The sequence below is a fragment of the Protopterus annectens genome, chromosome 6.part0 (assembly GCF_019279795.1).
Source record: "Protopterus annectens isolate FY-2018-M chromosome 6.part0, PAN1.0, whole genome shotgun sequence".
Lineage (NCBI taxonomy): Eukaryota > Metazoa > Chordata > Ceratodontiformes > Protopteridae > Protopterus > Protopterus annectens.
The window spans coordinates 704,895,916-704,910,428 of record NC_056737.1 but is presented as its reverse complement, the minus strand read 5'-3'; the positions used below and the strand labels follow the sequence as shown (position 1 = coordinate 704,910,428).

The 14,513-nt window shown below is 39.2% G+C and overlaps 1 protein-coding gene across 1 annotated transcript in view; it reads left to right on the top strand.

Moving 5' to 3' along the window:
- Positions 1 to 14,513, top strand: part of SYNE2 (spectrin repeat containing nuclear envelope protein 2) — a 3,814,665-nt gene that overhangs the window by 1,916,132 nt on the left and 1,884,020 nt on the right. Inside the window, exon 59 of the mRNA XM_044073561.1 lies at positions 14,006 to 14,143. Within this exon, the coding sequence (XP_043929496.1) occupies positions 14,006 to 14,143 (138 nt within the window). The remainder of the gene's footprint in view (positions 1 to 14,005; positions 14,144 to 14,513) is intronic.

The window sequence follows — 14,513 nt, the reverse complement described above, 5'->3', positions numbered from 1 at the left end:
GAAAGACCTTCTACATAGCCCACCTCATCACGAAGGGTTTCACATCTAGATCAAGAGAGGTAATCGTGCCCCTTTATTCATCCCTCATCAGGCCCATCATAGAATACAATGCCCCTTTTGGGATGTACCTTACCCGACACCTGCAGCAATTAGAAAGACCCCAAAAGTATCTCACCAAGAGGATCAAGGGTCTCAAACAGATGCCATATGCTGCTCGGTTAAAAAAACTCCAGCTCTACTCAGTTGCATACCGCCTACTTTGAGGCGATCTATGCCTGACATACAAAGCTATGTCAAATCCAGAATTAATGGACATGCTCCACCTCAATAAATCTAAATCTCTTAGAGCCACACGCTTGAGGGACTTGAACCTCAGCACAGAAATAAATAGAACTTGCTGGAGGGACAGGTTCATAACCCAGAGGCTCCCTTCGCTCTGGAATAGAATTCCAGTTCATGTGAGGCAGAGCACCTCACTGAATCTCTTCAAGAAGAATCTCGATAGGTGGATGGGGGATCGTAGGTTTGTCCCAGGGATTACTCCCGTGTCACTATTAGACAGAGGCACAGTAAACTAAACCTTAAAAAGAGCACAGTATACTCAAATCAAGGGGTGGCGTAAGCCATACAGAATCGGGCTAGGCTTATAATTGCCTCAGGGCAGATAGCCTAGTATGAACCTATGAATGCATACCAAAGCTGTGTATGTGTGTGTGTGTGTGTGTGTGTGTGTGTGTGTGTGTGTGTGTGTGTGTGTGTGTGTATATATATATATATATATATATATATATATATATATATATATATGCTTAGATATGTCTTTCTGTGGATGTGCCTTGGTAACACCTATAGCATTGAGTAAGGGGTACATGTATTGCAGCTCTGCATCCACTCGTTTATAGATTTGGAGTGTAATGTATTGTTGTACAAATGCACAGCAATAACTGAAATAGCACAGGATGCTGGAAGTGAAACCTGTGTGCAGTACTGATTGCTTCAGGGCATTAGAAGTGTGGTTTGGCTGTTGTTCTCCTTTTACAACCTTCTTTACAACTTCGTGTCACTGCTCAGCTCTTATGCTTGATACCTTCTTCCTGTAATGCAGTCAGTCTAATCACATTAGCAGTTTATATGTGTCAGCAGGAGATTAGGTTTTATCTGTGGAGTAAGCTCTAGACGAGTATAAATCAAAGTAAAAGCCTCACCAAATATGTAATGTACTCATGCTTATTTACATGGTATAAGCTCCTGGAAAAGTAATATGCATAGGTAATTGCATATATGCACATGCACATGCACACATTTATTGCTGTACATACACATACATTTGTAAATATAATGTAGATCTACTTACAGATATATACATATAGTGTATGTGTGTGCCAGTATCTGTGTAGATCTGTCTATGTATATCTACACAGACATATCTATATTGTATATTGAATTATTTTTGATTTTTTTATTCCCCTCCCCCATATGTCAGTAGATTCATAGTGGATCCCAATTTCTATGATATGAATCCCGAATGACATATACAAATAAGTATTTTAACTGACTTCTAGTAATGAAATACTGAAGCATTAAACACACATTTGTCTGCTAGGTAATATTTTATATTCTTTCAATGCAAACAAAAAAAACAGGTTATTTGTATTAAACCATTGCTTGCTATGAGCACTGAGCCTTAGACTGCTAAGTACTGCTGAGCAATTTCTATACTATTTTGCAGCAAGTTAAAAAAAAACACATTCATTATGCTAAGATGACACTATTGACCCAAGAGGATTATAAATTTAGACATAAAACTGCATAGTATAGTCATCAAGATATCTCAGAAAGATAGAAAGAGTTTATCATGATCAAAACATTGGGTTTTATTCTCTGAATATATTTTCATTTCACCATTCTTGTATAAAAGTAAGAGTGTAGCTCTAGCACAGTAAGAGAAGGCCTTACTGTACATACCATGCATGTATCCAGGCTATTGATTAATTACCTGGTTGACAAATAGAGTCCTGCATTCCCCCCTGCTGTTTGTGGTATCTCTTTTTAGCTAAGTTTCCTCGTATCATGCAGCTGCAGTGTTTTCAGTAGGTGAAGACAACAAAGAGCTGAATTAAAAATTCACTTTTTTCTTTCCTTCAATCTTTCAGAGTTAGTAGATTTGGGATCCACAGTATCTATTTGCTCCAGTCTGGTGTGTCCTGGCATTTTTGATAAAGCTGACAGAAATTATTTAAGTAGTTTAAAAAGTAGTTGGATCACAATGAACTATAGCTTATGTACTGACTTCAAACTCTTTTTCCAAACCTTGCAACCACAGGCTGAGAAATCTGCTTGTACATTGAGAACAGCAACTGCACATATGACAGGCCATGATTAACCAGAAGAAGGGTTTTGCCGTTTTTTTATATTTTAGGTTCATAGCTTAAAGAAGGTTAGAATGGATGACAGGCTACAGGTAAGTCTGCAGTTACTCAATGGGCACTGAAACACAATTGCTGAAAGTGGTTTTCGAGCACTTAATGCATCCCCTCCACTGAGGAACAAACACAGGTGGTATCTTGATCATTCACATTATGGTTTATGTCACTACCAGTACAAGCATGGCATCTGCCACATATAGTAATAATCAGTTGCAGGTTGCTGACTTCATATTATTCCTGCTACTTTAGCACGTAACTGAGCTTGCATGAAAGGAAGAGGGTAGCCACTGGAAGAATGTGTATTATCAAGTGCATTTGTGTGCAATGAAAATGCGTACTAGTGTATTTTTAATAGATTTATTGAAGATGTGATTGTGGTTTGCAGGAGTGGTACAGCAAAATAGTACCATTTTGGCTATCAATTAACACTTTGTAAAGTATTCAGATTTGCAAGCAGGTCTATATGAAGAGAGAAGAGGAAAAAGGCCTTTTCTTATTGTAGTTGCCAGTGAACGCAGGTTGCCTGGGACATAGGCAGGGCTTTATCAAAGTACTCCACAGAAGTTGTAATGCTGATTAAAAGTAGGCTCATTTGGATGTTAAGATTTCTCTTGTCATTTTATTTCTGAACTGCGTATATATTTGGAGTTAAACACGACTTTGCTACTTCTACAGTGCTTGACTATGGCCAACAAGCAGGGAAATGCTGATGCTGTGAAAATAAATGCCATTTGAAGTGAAACAGCCAGTGATATACTGTATTTAAAATGCCACATAACGCATGCACTCAAGTCACTCCACAACAAGTACAAATATGACTCTGTCATTGTCCGTGTTAGAGTGAATGACTTGAGATGTACCTCCCTGGACTACATGAAAAGAGACATGGAAGAGCTCTCGGATCATGTGGCCCAGGCAGGTATGACCCTAGCCCTGAGTACCATCCTGCCTTCGCCCATAATGATACCACAATATAAGGACAAAATGATTAACTTCAACAATTGGCTAAGCTTCTGAGGTCATTCAAAGGGGATCCAGTATCTGTCTGCCTGGGATGACCTGATCGACAGAACACGATGCTTTGCCAGAAATGGTCTACACCTGTCACCCCTGGGATTCAGGTTACTGGCTAAGGCTCTTGCCACCCTTATAGTGCCTTTTTTAGGCAAAGTTCAAAGGACAAAACCATCACCATAACCGGTACAAGCATGCAAAATCTGAAGGTAATGCTACTCAATGCTAGAAGTCTAAACCTCAAAATGCACTCTCTTGAGGCACTCCTAAAAATGGAGAACATTGATATCTGTGCAGTAATTGAGACCTGGTTCAAGGCTCCAGAGAGCACCCCTGCAATACCAGGCTACAACTCTTACCACACTTTTCGGCCACCAAACCAGGACCGAAACACTAAAGGTGGAGGAGTTTCAATATTCACCAAGGATATTCACACCACCAGGCTAGTTGCCCAACATAATGCGTCTGAAATTCTCCAGGTGCAACTAACACTAGGTAAGACTGCAGTCCAAATTGTAGCTTGCTACAGATCCCCCACCATACCCCAAGATTCTCATTACACCTTTCTAAACATACTGGAAATTATTAAGATAGAACCAAATACCCTAATACTGGGTGATTTTAACTACCCTGCCATTAACTGGGAAAACTACTCATGTACCAACACCTTTGCCCAATGGCTCTTGGAATTCATAAATTCCAATGCCCTGGATCAACTAATCCATAGTCCTACCAGGGGCTCCAATATCCTAGACCTGGTCATTACCAACATGAGAAATCGATGCTCCACACCTATGGTCACCCCCTCGTTAGTCAGGTCTGACCATAAGCTAATCACCCTTAACATTCACATCCCATCCCCACCCCCCAGTAAGGAAACCTCCATAAAAACTTCTCCAAAGCCAACTTCATGCTACTCAAGTCAGAAGTGACAAACTTCATGACACCCATGCAGACGGGAACTGAAAGTTCAACTGCTGAATCCTACACTAAGCACTGTACGAGCACATCCAGTCATGCATGAATCGTGCTATCCCAAATAGAACCAAGATGCTCTCATCCAAAAAAGGGAATCCAATCTGGCCATAAACAAACTTTACAACAAAAGGAAGAAATTGTTGCAGAAAAGAGAAAAATCCCAGGATGCAAAAAACTCCCTTACCAGCCTCAGTAAGAAACTGAGATCCCTCATAAAATCCTCCAAAGCTATTTACGAAAATAAAATTACCAAAGATTCCAAAGACAACCACAAGGCATTCTATAACTATGTCAAGAATCTAAGTGGCAATGCTCCGATCTGCTCTGAGCTAAAACAGAATGGCATTAAATATACTGATACTAAGGATATTGCCAATATCCTGGCAGATCGATTCAGTGCCAACTTCACCCCCCTCTCACCCCCTAAATGGCCCATCTCAGTACTGGAAGATTGCCAAATTCCAGTAATAACGGCCACACAGGTAAAAAATGCACTCTCCAAAGCTAAGAATACAGCATCCATGGTACCAGATGACATCCCGGGCTGTGTACTACATGAACTACAATATGAACTGGCACCTCACCTAAGTGTCATGTTTAATCATAGCCTCACCTCAGGTTTCGTGCCCACTGAGTGGCGCAGAGCTACAGTTATCCCACTCCACAAGGGGGAATCCACCTTGGATCCCGGACACTACCGTCCCATCAGTCTGACGAGCCTTATCTGCAAGGCCATGGAGCATATTATTATGGAACTTATAAACAAAGACATTGGCAACCTTCAAACACTGGACCCCACCCAGTTTGGGTCCGTGAAGGGCCAATCTTGTCTCCTGAACCTGATTGACGACTTCTAATCAGTCTCCAGAGCCATGGACAAGGGTAAGGTGGTCCACACAGCCTATCTAGATCTTGCCAAGGCCTGTGACACCATCCCCCACTCTGGAATCATAGATAAACTTACTAAGCTGGGCATTAATCCCTACATCACCCAATGGGCTGCTGACTGGCTTACTGATAGAACTCACACTGTAAAAGTAGCCGACTCCAAATCCAGCTCCAGACAAGTGACAAGTGGAGCACCTCAGGGTTCAGTCCTGGGACCACTCTTGTTTGGCATCTACTTCTCCGAGGTACAGGCCAGCACTAAGGGACTCTGGCTAACAAAGTTCGCAGATGACTGCAAACTAGGAGCCATTATTGAATCCCCAAATTATGTGGATACTGTACAAAACGGCCTTACAGAAACAGATGTTTGTTGTCAGAGCCATGGGCTCAAGCTCAGTGCCAAAAAATGTATAGTTATCCCCTTTAGGAAAAAACATGTATCCATAAATTACCATATAGGTGGCAGTACACTAAACACCGAAAGTGTGATAACAGACATAGGGACGCAAGTGGACAGTGGTCTCACTTTCGATAACCACATCGCCACAACAGTCAGGAAATCCTTCTATGTGGCGCACCTCATCACTAATGGCTTTTCATCCAGAAAAAAGGAGATCATTGTCCCACTGTACTCATCCCTCATTAGACCCATTATAGAATACAATGCCCCATTTTGTATGTACCTCTCAAGACATCTGCAGCAACTGGAAAGGCCACAGAAATATCTCACTAAAAGAATCACAGGCCTAAAGCAGATGCCCTATGCTGACCGCCTTAAAAAATTCCAGCTATACTCTGTTGCATATCGTCTACTCAGAGGCAATCTCTGCTTAACATACAAGGCCATGTCAAACCCAGAGCTTTTGGACATGCCACACTTAAAGAAATCCCAATCCCTCAGATCCACATGCTCCGGGGATCTAAACTTTGTCATCACAATAAACAAAACATGCTGGAGGGATAGGTTCCTGACCAAGAGACTCCCCAGACTCTGAAATAAACTGCCCATACATGTCAAGCAGAGTGCCTCTTTGGCCCTCTTCAAAAGGAACCTTGATGATTGGATGGGAGAAAGGAAATTCACCCCGGCGATCACATCATTCGCGCTGCTAGACAGGTGTCCTGGGAAGTAAATAGTGTGGGAAGAAAGAGCCAGGGAATTGTTATGGCTAGGCTTGTATAGGCCCTAGGCCTAGTACCAACCTATGAACCTATGAACCTTAAGAGAAGTACGGTTATGTATGTGCTTTCCCTCTTATCTTTTCTGTTTTTCTGCCTGGTACCTAAACATTTTATAATAGCAGAAGTCATGATTGTTTGCACTCTGCTTCAAAAATGTACCTGTTCCTAATACAGGGAGTAATGCTGGTTAAAAATTTACTGTCTCAGTTACCTGATTATGATTAAACCACCAGGGTAGCTACATGGAATAGTGTATGTTTCTAGCTGAGTTATACTAAAATACTAAAATAGCAGTACAAAATGAATAGTAATGGCCATAAATATACACCACTAGAAAGTGATTGGGAGTGCTGAGATTTGAATATTGGAGCCAGAGCCTGGAACTGTAAAGTGTACAAAGTTATGAGCAGAGGTGTAGCTGGTTTAACCAGTGGCCTGTGGTGGTCCCATGAACTAGTGCCCTCCACCCCTCAGCTCTTCTAATAAAGAGCAAAAACAGGGACTTCTGCAAATCTTACAGGAAAAATACTGCAACCACCCAGCTCTTCAAGGGAAGAGTAAAAAAAAGTAAATTTCTTTCTACTGGCACACCATTCAGGTGGTCAGATGCACGACAAGCCCCCACCACCTCCTGCTCCTGCAGTTTAGGTCCTGTTTCTTTGCCCCGCCTCTGACCCTCCTCCCTCACACTTTACTAAACCAAAAAAAATTTAAAAAAATAAAAATAAAAATCACTTTTAAACTGTAGCAAACGCCTTTCTACAAATGTAACCTGCAGTTGCTACAGTTTATACTCTGCTTGCATGGAGTGCTATGGCTCTCAGGTTTTAGTTTGAAAAAAAAATCCTTTTAAAACTGTATCAAACCGCTTTCTACAAGTGCTCATGTTGACTGGAAATGCAATGCCTACTTTTAAAAGCCAGTATTGCACTAAAGAATGATTGACATGACAGATGGGTAATTGTACCTCCTAACATTTTGTGACAGGGCCATTTGCCTCTCATGCCCCACCCTAGTTATGCTACTGGTTGTGAGACTGCTGAACAAGAGAGAGGGAAAACCAAGAGCTGATTTTGCATCTGGCCTGAAGGCAGCTAGACAGGTAGAAGACCAAGAAGAGACAGTGGAGGAAGTATATAAAAAAGAGAAGGGGGCTTTTTCCATACTTTTTATCACTAGTACTGATTTAAATCTCCTGTCGTCTTCCTCTTGAACATTTTTTTTCTTTGGAGGGTTATGTGAGACATTATTAGTAGTCATGGCTCCTGTACCAACTGCATTACTTGGTCTTGGGGGGAGGGGGGTCTGTTTCACACCATTTCTAACTTGTGTTTTGTAGGTAGCTGTGTCATCTGTCATTCTAAAAAAAAAGAAAAGTTTATTGTTTACATAACTACTGTTTCATCCAATTTCTTCCCATTCACAGTATTTTAAGGATGAGCTGCATGTCCAGAATGGCTTCAGCTGTCAGGCATATTCTTGATGTTTCTAATGCAGAAATAGCTGTGGACAAATAAGCATTATGATAAAACATGCTAAATTCTGCTGGCATGTTTTGCTACCAGTCTTCAAATTTATTTTATATGATAAATTCCTGAACAGCGGTAGCAATGAAGGGTGCAGAGTTCAAATAAAGACATTTTTTATCATATGATTTTTAGTGTTCTCTGGCATGTGTGTAAATTATGGCTTCTTAGCAGACGCATCCTTGAAAGTAGCAAGTAAATAAATAAATGACAATTGATCCACGTAATTCAGTGTCTTATAACAGAGCTTCATTAGTTAGTCCAGGGTTTGACTACGTTTCCTTCTCTAGTGGAGCTTTGTCATTCCCTTGATCCACCCCCTCCCAACTCAACTTTCAACGAAGGCACGCCCATTTACGCATGTCTTTCGAATGCCTAACTACCGCGGGGAAGACATGCAGACCCCACACAGAAGGCACTCCCCGCACTCCAGCCAAGAATCGAATGGGAAAACCACTTGCTGTGAGGCAACAACGCTACCGCTGCACCACCGCGGTCCTCTGTAAAAGCTATGCTGCAAACTTCCACTAATTCCTTTGAACAGCACATCTACATGTAAATCATTAAAAACTCTGGTCAGATTTTTTGCAAAGTACTTTCACTTCTTTTTTAATTTCTTCATTCCATCACTGCATGCCAGTTTCCACTCATTTCCCTTTTAACTTGCCTAACTGAAGGGTCACCTTGTCTTAATTTTATACAGTAATCTGAATGCTTTTTTGACCTCTTTCTTCTCTTCTATTTTGACAATTAATTCAGTAGTTCTTAATTCACCTTATGTGGAATTCAGTCGATTTCTCATTAAATATACGCTGTAAAAGACCATGTTTGTTCAGATCTTTTCTTTGAGCAGAGACTCCCCAGTCAAATCCATTGTTTATCCAAGGACTGACTTGAGACTTAACATCTCTTTTTCCTTCTTATTTTGGAACTACTTTCACTATACCAAGTTTGTGACTGCCTTACTCATGGACTTTTTTCTCTTTGTTTTAAATTTTCTACCATGTTGCAGCAGCTGTTTCCCTTTCATTAAACGTAATGCCCAGCTTAGTAGTCTCTTGCCAGTGTTCTCTTCTAGAATATTTGCTCATTGCTTGCATCTACTTTTGATTACGTATTAAATTATCAGTACTACACTTTATACTATTTATTTATTTATTTATTTTGTTTGTTTACCAGGTAGTGTCCGACTGGGCATGAGGCCCATTTTCAGCAGAGGCCCAGGGAGAAAAGCTCCATACATACAGCTAGATAGTATTAAACAATCAAAGTGTACACGTATTAATCAACAATGTACAAAGCAAGTCAGTAAAGAAATTAGTTATATAACAATAATTAGCAAATAATTACAAATAAATTAAATTTAACAAAAAATGAAACAGTGATAAAAACTGGCCACATAAGTTAATAGTGAGAACAGTATGATACAGTAATTGCAAGATACAGAAATGCAGTCTTCATAACAGTGGAAGACAAAGCAGTGTATGCATATACATTGCTAACTGAAACTGAGTGTAGAATGAAGATAGGCTTCAGCAGTTAACAGTTGTAGCTGTGAGGATGAGCTAGTTTAGGGTAATGTAAGGGAGTAGTAGGTAGGAGTATGGCAGGAGCAGAGCCAGTGTTTTACTAGATGTTCCTTAAGGCAGTTTTTAAACTCATGAATGCTGGGGGTTTTAGCCATAGGTTGAGGAAGAGTGTTCCACAGTTTGGCAATTTTATGGGAAAAGGGGTGGTGCCCTGTGTGTTGTGGGCTTGAGTAATCTTTAACAATAGTTTATTTGAGGATCGTAGAGCTCTAGGATTGCTGTTGGGTTGAACTAGATTGGTGAGGCTAAGCAGTTGTTAGGTTTGTGAATTATACTGTGGGCTATGAACAGTTGGTTAAATGTTAGAAGGTTTGGTAGTTTTAACCATTTAAGTTGGGAGAGTCCAGAGCAGTGGTGGGATCTGTAAAGGTGGCCTGTGGAAAACTTGCCAATTTTCTTGTAGCATGATTCCAGATTATTTAAGTTAGATTTACAAAGTTTGTAAATACTAGGGAGCCATAGAGGAGGGTAGAAAGTAGATGTGTGCATGCAGTGGCTAGTCTGGCATTGTCTGCAAGGAAAAGTTTAATTCTGTAAAGTGTGCCAAGTTTGGAGTGGACTTTTTTGATGGTGAGGGAGATGTGGGTGTCAATTCTTAGGTTATCATCGATTGTGACACCTAGAAGTTTGGCTTGGCTGTTGGGATCTATCTTGGTTCCATTTGTGGAAAGGATAGAAAATGGAGTCAGACATGTTTTGGGTTTGTTGTAATTGAAGACAATTAACTTGGTTAATACTAGTTAGTTAATTAATAATTAGTTAATACTAGTCAGTACTAGTTGCTCTTTGATGTCCTTCAACAATTTTATTACTCCTCCTTTTTGCTTATCGAGTTAGAAATAACCGAGAAACCTAACAATATTATTATTTGAAAGTAGATCTAGGTTGTAAGAATCCCCCTTGTCTCATGTAGGAATGCTTCAGTGTCAACACTGCAAGTAGTGCAGTTTCATTATTGAAGGCATTTGTGTTATTTTGAAGTGCACTGGTAAAGAAATTTGGGCAAAAAACAGGTTTACATGTAAATCTGAAAATGTGGTCTACTTAGCACTGTGTGAAACTTGTGAAGGCTTCTGTGTAGCTAAGACAACCAAAAAACTTTCATGTACAATATATAAACATCTTTCAGCCATTAAAAACGGAGGCAATAGTAATGCCGTAGTAAAACATACTGCAGTTTGTGGGTTTCTTTGTATTAGACTATATTGATAAGTAACCACTAGGGGGAGATACTAACACATTACTTGAATGCAAAGAAGTAAATTGGTAGATATTGTTGTCGGACAGAAAGTGGCCAAGGTTAAATGAATGTATTAATATAAAAGGGACAGTCCCAGAGAATTTTTGTTTTGATTCTGGTCTTTGTTTACATTTTCAGGCTAGCTTTCTGAGCATGCCCCAGCTTTGGCTGTGGTGTGTTGGTGGGTACTTAATGGATGTTTCAATGGACTTAGTCAAATTCCATCTCAAATTGCAGTTGTACTCCCAACAGCTCTCACAGAGTCATTCACTAGTTTCACTTGTGCTTTTTATCCTCAGAGAAAAGTAGCCTTTCAGAAATTTTATGACCTCACTTGCTACTATCTTGCAGGAAAGCATATGAGCAATGCAAAAGCTAAAACATTAGTAAACAGAGTTTTTTGTTCATTTCATTTTATATTTTGTTTTATACTGTTATGCATGACTGCCACTTGCTCTATAGAAAGCATCAGAATGATGCAATTTTCGAATAGTAGTAGAAACAGTCTTCTTTGTTTTCATATTTTGCTTTTTGATCTGTGAATACTAGCCAAGTGTAATGTTATTTTGATCAGCAATAAAAAAATATATATGTCTGATGCAAGCAATCTATTAATTTTAAACAATGAAGTCCAAAGCTTGCTGTCACAATGCGGGCCATAAGGTAAATCAACCTGTGATAGTTATACATACTATTTCTGGGATTGCTTTACTACGTAGTAAGGGAAATATGTCAAGAGACTGCTAAGATTTATTATGAATTCACTAAACTGTACTCTTTTGACTATACTGCTTACATTTATGCTATGCAGAATAAGTATTGGAAATAAAGAGCTGCACAATTAAGATAAGCTTTTTGATGAGTATAAAAAGTAAACACTTGGAATCTTGCCTAACCACCCCCAGTGCAAACACACACAAAAGTGTAATAACCTTATTCTTTCCCAGTGACAGGGGACTGAAACCTTTGATTGGAACTGAATATTGATAATTGTGTTCACGGGGAAAGGAAAACAGAGCTGAATAAGGTAAATTGTAACCAGGAGTAGGGTTGATGATGACGTGGTGAGTGGGTGGTGACAACTGGGAGGTATTGGGACAAGTTTCTTTCTGTCAGAATTTTAGACTCTGGGATTGTCCCTTTTTTAAATGTTTGCTTAAAGCACACAAAATTTGAATATTATGGTTTTAATGTATGCTGTTTTTTACCAAAAAAGTTTAATAATTGACAGCATTTATTGATACATTTTCTTTAGCAAGTTTAAGATTGATTGTGTCAGCTGACTAATCATGTGATTATTTTTTTTGATAAAATAAGCGGAGGTCAGGAACAAACCAGCCTTGTAGTTTTACTGATTATTTTTTTGTTACTGTTTAAATGAATTTTGTAAGTCTGATTTAGCTCTGATATATTTCTGATATATTAAAGAATGAGTATTTTGCTTTTCTTTTTCTATAGTTTGTCTGATGCTTTCTTAATCGCCATTTGTTTGAAACATCTGCAGTGTTTTTAAATAATTGAGGATTTTATCGAAGGTTTCCTAGAAATATTGAAAATAAAGAAAAGAAATTTCCCAAATGGCATCTAGGTTTTATTAAAGCAAAAACTTCCTGGCACAGTATCAAAAGCTAGCTTTGCATGGAATAAATCACATAAAATAAATGCACATGATATAAAGTACCTAATTAATTGACTGATGTTTTTTTCTGAGTTGTGCCCTTTGGCGCAGTTTAGGGTGTTTTTTTTTTCTAGATGATGTGGTTTCCTAAGCAATACTGTTGTTAGTATAACCTTAAACTGGACTTATCCTGTGAGAAAGCTTTTGTATCAGCAAAGCTTCCTCTCCTTACCAGCACCCTTGTAGTTTAAAAACAATGACTGAAGGTTAGTTGTGCATTTTAAATGCTCTTTTAATAGGATTCATCGTACAGTCCTTGAACAGCTGCAGAATATTTGATTTGGTCCTGGTACTTCCAGTTTGTTCCCTCAGTATCTTTCCCCTTAACCACTCAAATTAGAATACAGTCTACCCTTTCTTCCTCTGTATCCCTGGTCCTATCCTTTCTGGTGTCTCTCAAAGCTTTGCCTTTGGGACCCTTCTTTTTTCTCTGTTCATAAATGACCTTCCCAAATCATTGAAAGTAACACATCTTACCCTCTTTGCTGATAATCTTGACATAAAACTCAGGGATTTATGAATGGACAGAAGTCTGCACATAACACTAAAAAGACAGTGTTAGTGATATACTGAGACTCTCAAAAATGTTTGTTATATTTTCCCATCACTCTCTTGAAACCCTCTGGCAAAATTTTTGCCTGATGTACCTTCCTTTAAATGCCAAGTCATAAATCTGGATTAAGTTTCCAGAATTTGTGGTAGAGTTTTAATCAGCATTAAAAGTGCTATGGAGTACATTGATAAAGCCTTGCCTGTGGCCCAGGCGACTTGGGGTCAATTAACAGTTTGGGCTTCTGAGGTGCTAGCATGGGAGGATGGGTGTCCTCATCCTAGGAAGTGAGGGTGTACATTTAGACACTTCCCTCATGTTAGATCTCCAGCGGAGGCTAGGGATACAAGATGGGACATTGTCACCAGGAGACAAGGGCAGTGGCTGAGTCACCATGGAGGTGGGCATATGTTCCTACTTTTATCGTTTACTAATTTATTTTGTTTCATACTGACTCTGTACCACCCCATTTACATTCTTACTTTATCTGTATTTTTGTCTTAAATAATGTTGCTTAATCTGTACATTTATCTCGGCTTCTATTGCTAAATGTTTATCATACCAAGATCAAACATTTATTCCAACTTGATTCATATACTACTTAAATGAACTGTATTTGTTATGTAGTAATTGTCTACTTCTATTCTGGGTCAGAGCTAAAAATGGTCCTGTGACAAATTCACCTACCCAGTAATCAAATTAATAAATAAAAAAATGCTGACACTTCATGTAACTTAAAGCTTTTTTTTTTTAATGCAGGTTGTCAAAATAATTCCTAGAATACAGACGTTTTGGCATTTTATTATACAGTATAGATTAGAACATTTTGATGTAAAGTATTAGATTTTGATTTTTTTATCTGAAAAATCATTGCCGTATTAAAGCTTACTGAGCCAGTGCATTTAAATGAACATATTTATATATTGTTTTACAGATCACGACTCGATTGACAGAATTTGATGAACTTATAGCTAGCATACAGGCTTGGATCCAGACTACAGACACGTTGTTAGTAGAACATAAAAAGTTTGACTCTGCAAAGTCATTGAATAAACATCTCTGTGATCTTCAGGTAAGAGGGCTGAATCTTCTCCTTTGGTGTCCAGTATTGCTAATATTTGGAATGTGCTGATTGACATTTGGAGTACCTAAATAAGTACTTGGTTTAAATGGATGTGAGGTAGTGGTGCTGCGGTAGCGTTGTCGCCTCACAGCAAGACATTGTCACATTTGATTCTCAACTAGAGCATCTTCTGTGTGGAGGCATGCGTGAATGGGCGTGCCTTCGTTGAAGGTTGTGCGTCAGGGCTGGTAACTCGGCACGTAAAAATCCACTACCAAACATTAGCGGACCGGAGTTCCGCTGTGGCGACCCCCTAACCAGGATAAGCCGAAAGACACAACAACATTGATACTACAGTACAATACAGGGGCTGTATTGC